Genomic DNA, 13,779 nt, shown 5'->3' on the forward strand with positions numbered 1-13,779 from the left:
ATTCCTGAGCCCACCATCCAAGAGATTCTGATGCTGTAGTTTAAGCTGAGGCCCGAGAATTTCCATTTAGAACAAGTTCCCAGATAAAACTAAAGATCTAGAGAATATAGCTTGAAAACTATTGATTTACAGTCTACATCAAATCTTAGCTTGATATAATTTTATAGCGGACATCCGTAGCTCCTGAATTCTAGTGTTTTTCTTAAGTGTTCCATATCAATCTTTATTATCTTTATCATTGTACCCTTAATGTTACATTACATTTTCAGGTAATTGCTTATTTCCCATGATAAACTAAATTAAGCGGAAATGAAGACTGCATCTATTTCTTTAACTGCTTTAGTTGTAATGCCTAGGAAAGTACTTTAAAAATGTAGATGTTCAGAAATATTTTAAGGGTAAAATGGAGAGACATTAGAACCACAGAAATAAAAAGGATGAACATTTGAAGTTTTGTCAGACACAAAAACACAAATAGCAAATGTTCTCTGTGAAAAGTTTTTTTTTTTTTTTAATGTCAAATTTGAACATAAAATGGTAATTGCTAGGAAATGGAAAGAGTTGGTGGAGCAGAGCATAGGCAGTTGTATAATAAGCACCAAAACACAGTTCTACGGAAGAAGGCGTAGGTGCCGATGCCGCAGGTTCACAACAGGCTGTGATACATTTCATAGGTGGCTCAGAGCGAGAGCTGAGGCTTCTGGAAGGGGCAGAGATGGTGAGATGGTAATCCGATCACTCTACACTTCATACTCGGGAAGGTACTAGAGTGTTTCATTTGTAATCCATGAATCTAAACTTTAAATTTAAGGAAATTGGGAAAAAAATAAAAATTGAAAAAGGGTATGAATGAAATACACAAACATTATAATGACATGCTTAGGTGCTAATGAAAATGGACCTAAAATAACTTATAAACAAACGGCAAATGTGTTAAAGAGGAAAAAAATTATGAAACTTCCTCAGTTCTTTGCATACTTCAATGTGAACATGAATACTGCTCAGTCCCTGAACATTATCAGCTGAAATCATTTAATTTACCTCACTCTTACTCTGTGTTTTCCAACCAAATTTCCAAACATCATTTTGATTCACTTCTACTTATCACAAAATCTTTAAATTTTTCATTCTAAACACTGCTTATGGAAAAATAAGGCTGGAAATAAACTAAATGATATTTGAAGTACAGGGTTGAAGGGCAAAAATAATGTGATTCCTCACAGCCTGGGCAGCAGACAGGGCTAATACTGCACGGTATTTGTTCTGTCCTCCCAGTCGGCCAGCCTGTGGAAGACAGGCTGTGGCACCAGACACTCAGGATGCTAGTGGAAGAGTGTCCACAGACAAAGTGTGAGGACCAAGCAAGCTGGAGGGCAGATCAGTGACCCCTGAAAAACTCCAAAACCTCTGAAAAAAAAAACATTTGTGATAAAAATAAATGTTTCTAGGCCTTGATTCTCAATAGAGTAAAAGGCATAAACCTTAGAGCAGGATTAAAAAAAAAAAGCTATTTATTTTTATTGGAAAGTCAGATATACAGAGAGGAGAAGAGACAGAGAGGAAGATCTTCCCGTCCATTGATTCAACCCCCAAGTGAGTGCAATGGCCGGTGCTGTGCCCATCTAAAAGCAGGAGCCCAGAGCCTCTTCCAGGTCTCCTATGCAGGTGCAGGGTCCCAAGGCTTTGGGCCATCTTCAACTGCTTTCCCAGGCCACAAGCAGGGAGCTGAATGGGAAGTGAGGCCACCGGGATAGGAACTGGTGTCCAAATGGGATCATGGTACATGCAAGGCAAGGACTTAAGCCACTAGGCTACTGCACTGGGCCCCTAGAGCAGGTATTTGAGGTAGCAGTTAAGACACCACCTGATGATCATGCATAATCCCATATTGAGTGTGTAGTCTGTTGTCACTTGGCAGTGCAGCGTCCTGCTAATGCACATCCAGGGAAACAGCAGGTGATGGATGTAGGACCTGAGTGCACATGCCACTCATGTGAGAGGTTCAGATCGAGTTCTTGGCTAGACTTCAGCCTGGCCCAGCACCACCTACAGTGGGCACCTGGGCACTGACACCGCAGATGGAAGATCCCTGTCCTTCAAATAATGAAAACAAAAACAAATAGATAAGTCTTCCAAAAGAATACCTACACATATATTCTATATTCATGAGGAAAGTTTGGAATGAAGATTATGCAATTTCAATGATCCCCTATTCCAAGCCAAAACATAGAATAAAATAATTCTGAATTTGTAGCAAAAGAGCCAGATATAAATGTTAAGAGATGTAAAACTTTCCTGCAAGGAATACATTAAAAGAAGTTTTACCTGAAACTGTCAAGAGGTAACAACTATCTATCTAGAATTTCATACCTATCCTAAATTACCTTCAAGGATGAGAGAGAAATAAAGAGATTTTATAATGGATTAGAGGACTCAGCGCAGTAGTCTAGTGCTTCAAATCTTCGCCTTGCACACCGGCGATCCCTTATGGGTACTGGTTCATGTCCTGACTGCTCCACTTCCCATCCAGCTCCCTGCCTGTGGCCTGGGAAAGTAGTTGAGGACGGCCCAAAGCTTTGGGAACCTGCACCTCTGTGGGAGACCCAGAAGAAACTCCAGGTTCCTGGCTTCAGATCAGTTCAGCTCTGGCTGTTGCGGCCACTTAGGGAGTGAGTCATCGGACAGAAGATCTTCTTTCTCTCTCCTCCTCTCTGTATATCTTACTTTCCAATAAAAATAAATCTTTTTTAAAAATGTGCCATGTTCAGTTACAAAACAATGTAAATTCTTCCTGTCCTGGTTATGTCATTTGGCATAAAACACAAAAGACCTTGTCCATGATCATCAAGTTACTTACAGATTCCAGTCATAATTAAAGTCCTCGATTATGAATCAGCACATGTTGAGAGCAGGCACTTGAGACACTAGTTATTTTGCCCATTGGAATGCCCATGTTCCATAGGGAAGTCCTGGGGTTCAGGTTCCAGCTCCACTCCCAATACCAGCTTCTGGTTATTGTGCACCAGGTGGGGCAACAGGGGATAAGGATTCCAATGGCTGGGTCCCTTTCACCCATGTGGGAGGCACAGAGTGAGTTCCTGGTCCCAGCTTTAGCACAGACAAGCCCCAGCTACCGTGAGCATATGGTTTGTGAACTAGCAGATGAGCGTGCTTGCTCACCCTCCTTCTCTGTTCCCCAGACTCTCTGCCTTTCAAATCAATCCCCTCACCTGTTATGAAACATTAAACTAAATGCAATTTTAAAACTGTAAAAAAAAGGGCTTGGCAGCATGGCCTAGTGGCTAAGGTCCTCGCCTTGATCCCATATGGCTGCTGGTTCTGATCCCGGCAGCTCCACTTCCTCTCTCTCTCTCTCCTCCTCTCAGTATATCTGACTTTGTAATAAAAATAAAATAAATCTTTAAAAAAAACTGTAAAAAAAAAGTCAGTCTATGAAACCAAGTTTAGAAACACCCCAGAAATATTACAATGTAGTAAATACATATTAGAGAAATTCAAAATCTAGGCAATAAATATCTAGTTGCATATTTTACACATTTTAAAATTCTAACTTTGTAAGTCATCTACAATATTAAACAAGTTTTTACATAATCTTATCACCTCTTTGAGGAGAAAGACTTTTTTCTCTACTCATTTATACACTAGGCTATCTAAATTAGATAAGAAATTGAGAAATTGCAAATACCTGAACAACCAATGCATAAAGGAAATGTTTTAAAGAAAGCTCTGATCTAGGGTGTCACCTTTAAAGCTGAGATCAAAGGTATAAGATTTTAAAATTTGGAAAAGAAAATTTTGTAGGCATGTAAGTCAACTTCTTAGCAACTCCTAGGAAAATCAAACCTTTAGTTGGATTATGCAAACTGTGTGAGACTTTGGCCTCCTTTATTCCCTCTATGTATTTGTACCACTTTTTCAGCTTGGGTTGCCTTTGAGATTAGCTTTGGCCAGTCAAACATAGCAGAAGTGATGGTGAGTTTGTTGCAAGGCTAAATCTCAGCAAGTCTTGTCCAGTTCCATTCTCTCTTGCAACCACACTGCTGCTATGTGAAAAAGTCCAGGCCAACATGCTGGATCATGACAGACCTGTGGCATTCTCACCCATCTCATACAGTATCTAGATGGTGGAGAGGCTTATCTCATTTAAAGCTGACCCACATACATGAGAAAACCCAACCAAGACAGAAAAACTATCCCCAAAGGTTAAAATGTCAATTCTGGATTCAAAAAGAGCTATTGCATTAAATCATTTTATTATCATACTTTTAAAATATTTATTCATTTATTTGAAAACAAGGATGACAGAGGCAGAGACAACCCATCTGCTACTTCACTCCCTAAATGGCTGCCAACAATCAGATTTGGTGCAAGCCAAAGCCAGAAGCAAGGAACTCCACCCAAGTGTCAGGGGCTCAAGTACGTGGGCCATCTTCTTGCTGCCTTTGCAGCTACATTAGCAGGAAGTTGTTAATAGCACAACACCCAGAATGCAAACTGCCACTCCCATTTCAGATGCCTGCGTAGCAAGCTTAATACGGTGCACAATAACACAAACTCCCGGCTCAGACACTGTATTATGCAGCAAGGCTTGCTAACCCACAGGGGAGAAGGTCACAATGTGAGAGAAACCAAACTGACTTTCTGGAAGACAAAATGCTGCCATCAAACAGGGACTCAACAAACAGGCATGAAGGGAGAAGAGGGCCAGGGGAAGAAGTAATGTGGAATTGGAGCTAGCATGTGTTAATAAAAGCAGGTTGCCCTGTCCTTGTGGAGGAATTAAATCCATCCAAATGCTACCTTCCTCCAAAACTTAACAACTCTTTAACACATTTTTTTCTTGATTGTCCTTAGGCATGATGATCTTTCTTCCATTAGTTATGCATAGACAGTACATTACACTGGAAGGAGGTCTGGACTTTAATCAGGAAATCTAAATTCATAATCTGGTTTTATTAACTATGTGTCTTTAGGCAAGCTTCTTAAATGTTTGAATCTGATTTCTGAATGCTTAACTGGAACTTAACCTCTCTCAATCCCATAGAATAGCTGTGCGAATTAAATTCTAAAAGTGTCAACATAATAAATCTCAAATCCATACTCAAAATTATTAAAGAGAAGTTTAATTCCATCATTCAACTTGATTAAGTTCTCCGTGTCTGTCAGGCTGGGTGCAAGATACCGGCTTAAAGGAAAGCACCGTTAATTCACAGTAAGCACTGCTACCCACTAATGATTTCTCCTGAGTATAGATGTGAAAGTAGAATAATGTTAGAAACTATTTCTTACAGCTCTTCATCTTTCTTCAAAGAGTGCAGTAGAGTACCTCCACTTCACTGCTTACAAAACTACTTGTGGACACTTGGTTTTAAATACAATCAAATACCTACAAGCAAACTTGATATGTCTGCATCTCAAAGCAGAGTGAGAGGACCACAACTTTGACACCACAGTGGAAGACTCACTTGGCAGCTCACATCCATTCCGGCCTCCAGCAGCACCTGTACGACAGCCTTGTGACCATTGCGAGCGGCGAGGTGAAGTGGAGTGTGCTTGCGCGTATTGCAGCTCATCAAGTTGGGGTGCGCACTGATGATCATTTTGACCACTCTCAGCCGCCCGTAGAGGGCAGCCAGGTCCAGGGGTGTCTCAAGCTTGCTGTTCCTGATTGTCGGATCTGTGAGCTCTTCCAGGAGAACAGCAACTACTTCTGAGTGTCCATACTGGGCTGCACAGTGCAGAGCAGTTTCGTTTTCATTGTTCTGTGCAAGATACAACAGGCAACTTTTCAGAAATCTGTTTATAAAAATCTAAGCACAATAATGTCAAATATCTGAAAGTGTAATTTTATTAATTGTTTTACTATATACAGAGTTGAATTTTGTGCTTCATGAAAGTATTTATTATTCATTGCATCACAACCACATTTTTTATTTTAATGAAAAAAATCAAAGTTTTCCCTGCATCATAAATTCCAATTTCCAAAATGATACATGGTTTAGCCTTGCTCATCAGTGACCCTGCTGAGTCCAGATGATGAGGGGTACCTGTGCTGTGTATCATTTCTCTGCGTCATTTCTAAATGAATGGGATTAATAGCAATCACAGCACACTTTTGAAAGACTAGCTTTCAAAAATACAATTGATACGGTAAATGCTTAAAATTAAAGATTTGCAGGAATGTTTCCCAAGAGTTTAATTTTATTTTTCATGTGAATATAAATCATTCTTGATTTTGCAAAGAATAAAGACTTTTTGCCCTAAAAAAGATAAAATACCATTTTCTTTAGTCAAAGTTATAGAAAAGTGGTAGACCTAGAGCAATTCCCACAGAAGTTATCTAGCAATAGTATGAGAACACTACATGTGCAACTTGCAATTGTTAAGTTGAAAATTAATAAGGTATTCCTATATATTTAGCAAAATGAAGAAAACTGCTAAGAAGAGTGAAAACTGAAACCAGAATAGTATGGCCTTCAGCCGCCTGGGGCAGGTGGGCTACAGGGACAGGAATCTAGGTATGTCTAGAGATTTTTAGGATCAGTTAGCACACATATAAAGAAGAAATCTTCGACAACAATAATGTAATGATCCTAAAAGGAAATTCTAGGGGAACAGAGCAGTTCGCATCCTTGGCTACTACTACTATGTACTGCTGGTTCACCCTCCAAGTGACCCAATAGCCGTAGCTGAACCGATCTAAAGCCAGGAGCCAGCATCCTCTTCTGGGTCTCCCATTCATGTGTATGGTCCCAAGGATTTGGGCTGTCTTCTACTGCTTTCCCAGGCCACAAGCAGAGAGCTGGTTAGGAAGTGGAGCAGCAGGATAGAAACTGACACCTGTACGGGATCCCAGCTCATGCAAGGCAAGGATTTAGCCACTAGGCTATCTGTGCCAGGACCCAATGTCAACAGTTTTTAAAATAGGAAGAGAAAATTAGTACAGAGAAACTGAAACTTAAAACAGCATCAAAACAAAGTGACCAAAAAATAGATAGGAAGGATGTGGCATTTATAAAATACATAAACATGGTAGAGTCTTTCCTGTTTCACAGAATCATTTCATCTTAAATTGGTCACACATCCAGAGCCATATAAGAGTGGTAGACAGGACACAGGCTTAAGTGTTAACATGCCACTTACTAGTGGCAGTCAATCTTTCTGAATCTATCTTGTCTGTATAATGAGAATACAATCTTTGCCAGATATCTTACAGTGTCATTTATAAACCAAAAGAGCTAACATTTAGCTTTGTAAACCTTAAAACATTAAAACACAGAAACAATTTTAAAGAAAGCTGCACCCCTTATCTACAGCTTTGCTTTCTCAGTTTCAACCAAGGTCAATCATACTCTGAAAACATTATATGGAAAAATCTAAAAATAGGCATTCATAACTTTCAAATTGTGTGCCACACACTAAGTGGCATCATGGAATCTCTCCTGTCCCATTTTGTCCCACCCAGGATTGAGCAACTTCATCCAGAACACTGACGCAGCATAAACAGCTCAGGCACTCGTTGGTTAGGAGCCATCGGGTCTATCAGATCTACTGTCACAGGATCACAGTGATTTAATAAACAGCCAGAAAGGGCAAGAGTGATGCAAAGGGGGCACCTGGATATAAAATACAAAAGACAGGGTGGGCTTTGTGGCAGAACAACTTAAACACTTACTTGGGACACCAGCATCTCACAGCAGAGTGAAGGTGACTCTGCACTGGAATAACTTTCCAGCGAATGATTCTTTGGAGGCAACAGATGCAAATGTGCCACATGTGTGGGAGACCTGGATGGAGCACTTGGCTGCCTTAGTCCTGCTTCTTGCAAGCATTTGGGGAGTGAACCAACAGACAAAAAAATAACTCAGGGGAGGGGTGTGTGTGTGTGTGTGTCTGTCTGTCTGTCTGTCTGACAGTTCCACCTGCTGTCATTCTACCTTTAAAATAAATATTAAAATCTTAAAAACAAACAGGGAGGGAGTGAAGGAGAAAGGAACGGATAGAGGGGAGGGAGGGACGGCGAGAGAAAGAGAGAGAGAGAGAGAGAGAGAGAGAGAGAGAGAGAGAGAGAGAAATCAAAGATATCCTGCAGAATCAGAATAAAGCCCTGATTGTGATGGGTGATTTTAGTATATAACAGTATATTACAGATTAAAGTCTTCTCCCTAATGTGTATTGGCGTCTTGGATCAGACAAAGTGGTGTTCAAATACAAGCTGCATTCTGGTAACACTGGCAAGTTATTTATTATCTCCGAGGTTATTTCCTCATATATCCAGTAAAAATAATAGCTAATGCTCACCTCATCAGACTGCTATGGGGTTTTGCTAACACTACATAGGGGAAGTCTACTGCACGACACCTGCTATGCAGTCAGTATTCCTCAAATCACTGAATTTAGGATGACAACCACATGTACTGCTGAATTCACCAAGAAATGAATCAAGTGTCAGCTTGAGTGACCCAGTCTCATGTGCCCTTGGACAGGTTATGCAGCTTCACTGAGCCCAACTTCTTGTCCAAAAATGGGAGTGATTATACTACCATCTGGGGTTACTCCGCAAAGGAATTAAATACCACTTCACATGTTGAAGTGCTTAGAACCACACTTGGCTTAATTTACGTCTCAATAAATGTCAAATGCCATTTTCATTCTTTTCTTCTCTTGTTTGAACACAGAACCATTTTAAAGTGACCAGAATATTCCTCTCTCATTCAGAAAGGGGGAAAAAAGCAAGCTAAAATCAAAAGCTACTTATAAAAATAAAATTCCCACATCAGAAACTTTTAGGAGATTTGGTGTGGAAAGGGAGAACTACACCTGCACTAAGAAATACATGCCTACCAAACAAAAACAATGAAAGCGTGGTTTTGAAAATTCAAGGAACTTTCAACTCATTGTCAGTAGAAAGTTCAGTACAAATAAACAAACAAAAAATTATTGAATTCCAGTTTTCAAACACCGATTTCAACAATATAATTGATTTGTTCAACACTACAGAAAAGAGATTTTTCTTTTTAAAATCCAGTGTTAAATACCATGCCAAATCTCCAACTTCCAAAAATAAATGAATATGATATGCATTTTTCTTATTTTCATGTCATTTAAAAAGCACTGTTCTTGGAACAACTAACTTCCTTTTATTGAACTTTTTCCCTTTTTATTCAGGTTTGCTTTCCAACAGTCAGTTTTAAGAATAACCACCAGATGGCTCATTGCACAAACGGTCTAAGTTTTGGTTTCTGAGAAGATCATTCTCACAAATTTCCTTTCAGCTAGATATCCTCACACAGAGAGCTGCAGTTGTTATTTCTCAACAGACTGAATGTATCCTCATTCTTAAATTTTGTATTCTGTAGAACATAACAGAAATTTTGTATTGTGATCGGTATTATTAAGACATTTTTGCAATTGAGATTTTCACTAACTTTTGAAAGCTGCATTTTGTAAAAAAAATATTTTTTTCTTTCTTCCGCTGTTCACAGATAGTGTTACTTTTCATTTTTTGATCCGCATTTCAGACAGAGGTCTGCAGTCTGTATCCATTTGAACAATATGCTAATTGTACTTCATGAGATGCGCTTGCCCCGGAGTAACCTACTTGCCTTGATGCTTGGAGAGCTGCCAACCTTCAGCTTAATGCCACGGTTGTAATTCAATCATTGGACTGCATGCTGCTTTCCAAATACAGTTTTACAAAATGGGAACAGTAGGGGGCATGCAGAGCTCAAGATGTTTGTTATCACACTATATTTGGAAACCATATTTTACTTTCCTAGAGCTGTGGTCTTATTTGTTTACAAAACTTAACATAACACTCATTTTTAACTGGTATCTTATGTAATACAAACATTACATCCTAATAAAACTGTGTCTGTCCATATCATACTGCTGCTATGTTTATTTCTATATTTACATATAGGAATTTTTTAATACATGAGTAGCAACTGCATCCATTGTATTTTGCATTCTGATTCACAGAAGCATACATAGCCATGAAATCCCTATGTAAATAGTAATGTACTATGGAAATAGCTTGTCATAATTGTTTCTGCAGCCAAAATCTTATTTTAAGAAATACCTTAACTATCATTACAAATGTGAGTTCTGTTCTCTCTTTAAATATTCAACAGCTATAAAATGGATGATTATATAAGGCAGGTAAAAATAGAACTACTTCCTTTACGTGGGATCTTCTCGTTCACAAATATCTTTACAAATGCCCAATTTAGTGCCTGTACATCATCTCCAGATGCCAGGGAATTTTTCAAATTCTCTTTTAGGAGAATTCAGTGGTGCAAGGGTTTCAATTGTTTCATGTGGTTTTGGGCTTTGTAAGACTGTAGAAAAACTGCAGTATGAACAAACATCTGACAAGTGACCTGTTCATTGACTCTGGAATGCGACGGCCCATGATGAATAAGGATCTTGACGATTTCCACATCTCCTTTCCAGGCAGCCAGGTGAATGGGAAAATACCCTTTGTTGTCTGCTACATTTGTTGATGCCTCATATTGTAGTAGCTTGAGAACTATATCCCTAAGGAAAAAAAAAAGAGAAAGTATACAACAGAAAAGAAAATATGCTGAGCCACACAGATTTTATTATACAGAAAATTTAAAAATAAACTAGATGCTGACAGGTAATTTAGAGTGATCCTTCAAGGAACTAAAACATAAAATCGGGCGGAGGAATTTTCCTGTTCAACATTTAGTTGTTTTACTTACCTATATTACCACCAGAAATAATAACAAAAACACACACATACATACACTGCACATGTGCACACACAGACCACTGACTAACCAATGAATTGGTAACAGAGTCCATTTGGCTGAAAACTACATTAGCTGAATAAGTTGGCTCAATAAAATGCAATTCTTCCAATTTTTTAAAGAGGTCTTTTTATCCAGATAGTACACATCTAACTTATTGGAAGAAAAAATTCAAGTCACAAATTCCCTAGATTCAAATAATAATAATAATAATAATAATAATAATAATAATAATATCAGAGATACTTAGGAAGTCTGCACATCATTCCTAGAGTGAATTCAAATGAGAAACTAAAGATGTGTAAAGCAGAATAGCACATTACGAGAAGATCCAACAAATTGCCTATAATAAAAAGTCCAGGGGTTAAAAAATGGTTTAGTAACTCCTTAACCACGGTACATAACACATTTTGAATGTGTGTTGCTCAGGATTCCATGTTTCTTCACCCGTTTCCCTCCAAGCCTAAGAAACAATAGGAGAGAATTTCATTTAATTAAAAAGAAATGTTCCATCCTGACTTAGATTCACCACATTCTCGTTGAACACTATCAACAGGATTTGTACTCAATCCCCATTAGACGTTCAAACTAAAAATTGTGCAGTTTGAACATTTAATGTCAAGAATTAGTTAAGATTCTTAGTATACATGGTGTTCAATTTTGTACGCAACAATCAAAAGCAATAAATTAAAAGTTTATTTTCTCTTGTATGCATTTAAGAAATAAATTCTACTAATTCACTAAATGAAATCCTAGACAGATACATATAAATGCATGTATACAGTTGCATCATATAGTAGTTTTTTTAAAAAAATAGTAAATCATCAATGGAAGGAAAAATGTTACAAAAAGATCTGGATTAAAATTTTTCATAACATCAGGCTCCTAATGGAAATAACAAAAACAGACTTAAAAAGCTGCAAACAAAAGCAGGGTTAGATTCTAAAAAAGTTAGCTCACAAGAAAAACAGATACAACACAAAATTATAAATGGTAAAACATGTTGCCCAGAATGTGGCCTGAACTATCAGCATGCACTCATGATGAAAGAACTAAGGGGTCTGTGAAAGGTACTGAAGTATGTCATTGTAAAAATAAATAAATAAAATAAAATAAGGAAGCAAGACAGCAGGTGAAAGCATGGGCAGGAAGGAGGGATGGGTGGGAACTTCCACTTTGCTCCTAGACTTGTGACGTGCAAGAAACTTGTTCACCTTCTATAAGTAAAATAATAAAAAGAACCAAGAATCCACTGTAGGAAGCTTTAGGAAGTTCCAGGAGGCCCTAATTATTCTGATGATAGACTCCTAAGAAATTAGGAAATAGTTAACCAAGTTTAAGAAGTGATATTATTTTAAAAGATCTGAATTTATAAAGTTTGAATTGGAGTACCGGTTGTGCAAACCATCCAAAGCCATGATCCTAGAGACATTGTTGTAATGACCCTAGAGACATAACTACCAAATGTATGGTGTAGTTCCGCAGGGAAAGAAACAATAACAATACTGGCTATGGTTTAAGGCTGGTAAGAACACTGAGACCGTAGAAAATAAATTACTGAATAAACATTTCAAGCTTCATACAAACACCAGTCTTTGTCCCAAGTTAAAAATGAAACACTTTAAAGTGAAAATATTCATACCAAATCACCTTTGAAAAACAGAATATGAAAATTAAAATAAAACTGGAAAGGCATCCATTTAATGTTTCTCTCAATTTCAAGGCTGTAAAAGGCTTCTCTGAAGGGGCTGGCGTCAATGACAATTCAGAGCAAAGGCACCTGACAGCCATAAAATCTGCTTTAAGTTCCAACTCTCTAGAGTTTAATAACTTGGTTAGCTGAACAAACCAAACACCTTCCAAATACTGTTAAAGCAGAACGTAGGGATGGTATCATGCTACCTATTGCAAATACTTATGGTGTGACTCAAATGAAAAAACGGCAGTCAAAAGCTATCCTCAAACAAGCCGCTGCAGCATAAACAACCCACTGTGTTTTTTTTAAAATAAAACATTCCACCACATAAATGCAAAATACCACCAAAGGAACCTTGTCAAATTAAAATACTCATATCTAAAAATAGTTTATTTTATCATAGAGTTATCCAAATTAATGTTGGACAAATATGAAGAAGGTTTGAATTTCATTTCTCAATGCCCAAAAGGTAAATGAAGAAAAATCTGAAATATCTTCAAAGGGTAAAAGATAAAAACTGACAGACTAATCAATTTCGTTTCCTTTTACTCTCACTCAAAACATTCTAAATTTCATTTGTCCTTTGACTCAGCCAGTTGACATTTTGTGATATTCATGTGATCTGTATTCTTTTTCTCAACAAAAAGCATGATGCAGTAAAGAAAAATTTAAATGTTGACTTACTGAGTGTATTACATGATAGGGTACACATCTTATTAAATATTATGTATTATATATCATACTGTATTATAATTATATGTGTGTGTGTGTGTTTTATTTATTTGAAAGGCAGAGTTAGAGAGAAGGGGGTAGGGACAGAGAGAAAAGGGTCATCTAAATGCCGGCTCACTCCCCAAACAGCCACAACAGCTGGGCTAAAACAGCCCAAAGCCAGTAGTAAGAACCTTCATCAGGGTCTCCCACACAGGTACAGGGGCCCAAGCACTCAGGCCACCTTCCACTGCTTTCCCAAGTGCATTAGCAGGGAACTGGATTAGAAACGGAACAGCCCAAACCTAAACTGATACCCATGGAGGATGCCACTCTCACAGGTTGCAGATTTACTCATTAACCTCATAGTGCCAGCCCCTGTATTATAAAGTACACAGCTAAATCAGAAAAAGATCTGTATGTTATGGAAATGCTGTTGATAAATATCAAGATCCCAATGAAGCACCATAGTTTAAATTAATATATATATATATATATTATATATATATATATATATATCTTGTGGAATATATTTTTAAATTTTTATTTAAGTTGAACTTCATAGATTAAGAAGAG

At 37.8% G+C, this 13,779-nt stretch overlaps 1 protein-coding gene across 4 annotated transcripts in view; it reads right to left on the reverse strand.

The window, feature by feature from the left end:
* Nucleotides 1-13,779, reverse strand: part of ANKS1B (ankyrin repeat and sterile alpha motif domain containing 1B) — a 1,050,054-nt gene that overhangs the window by 870,649 nt on the left and 165,626 nt on the right. For all 4 annotated transcript variants that reach the window (XM_036492291.2, XM_036492289.2, XM_004583128.3 and 1 more), the window contains exons 3-4: nucleotides 10,404-10,560; nucleotides 5,487-5,783 (exon numbers count right to left, since the gene is read on the reverse strand). In XM_036492291.2, coding sequence (XP_036348184.2) covers nucleotides 5,487-5,783; nucleotides 10,404-10,560 — 454 coding nt within the window. The remainder of the gene's footprint in view (nucleotides 1-5,486; nucleotides 5,784-10,403; nucleotides 10,561-13,779) is intronic.

The sequence above is a fragment of the Ochotona princeps genome, chromosome 15 (assembly GCF_030435755.1).
Source record: "Ochotona princeps isolate mOchPri1 chromosome 15, mOchPri1.hap1, whole genome shotgun sequence".
NCBI classification, from domain to species: Eukaryota; Metazoa; Chordata; class Mammalia; order Lagomorpha; family Ochotonidae; genus Ochotona; species Ochotona princeps.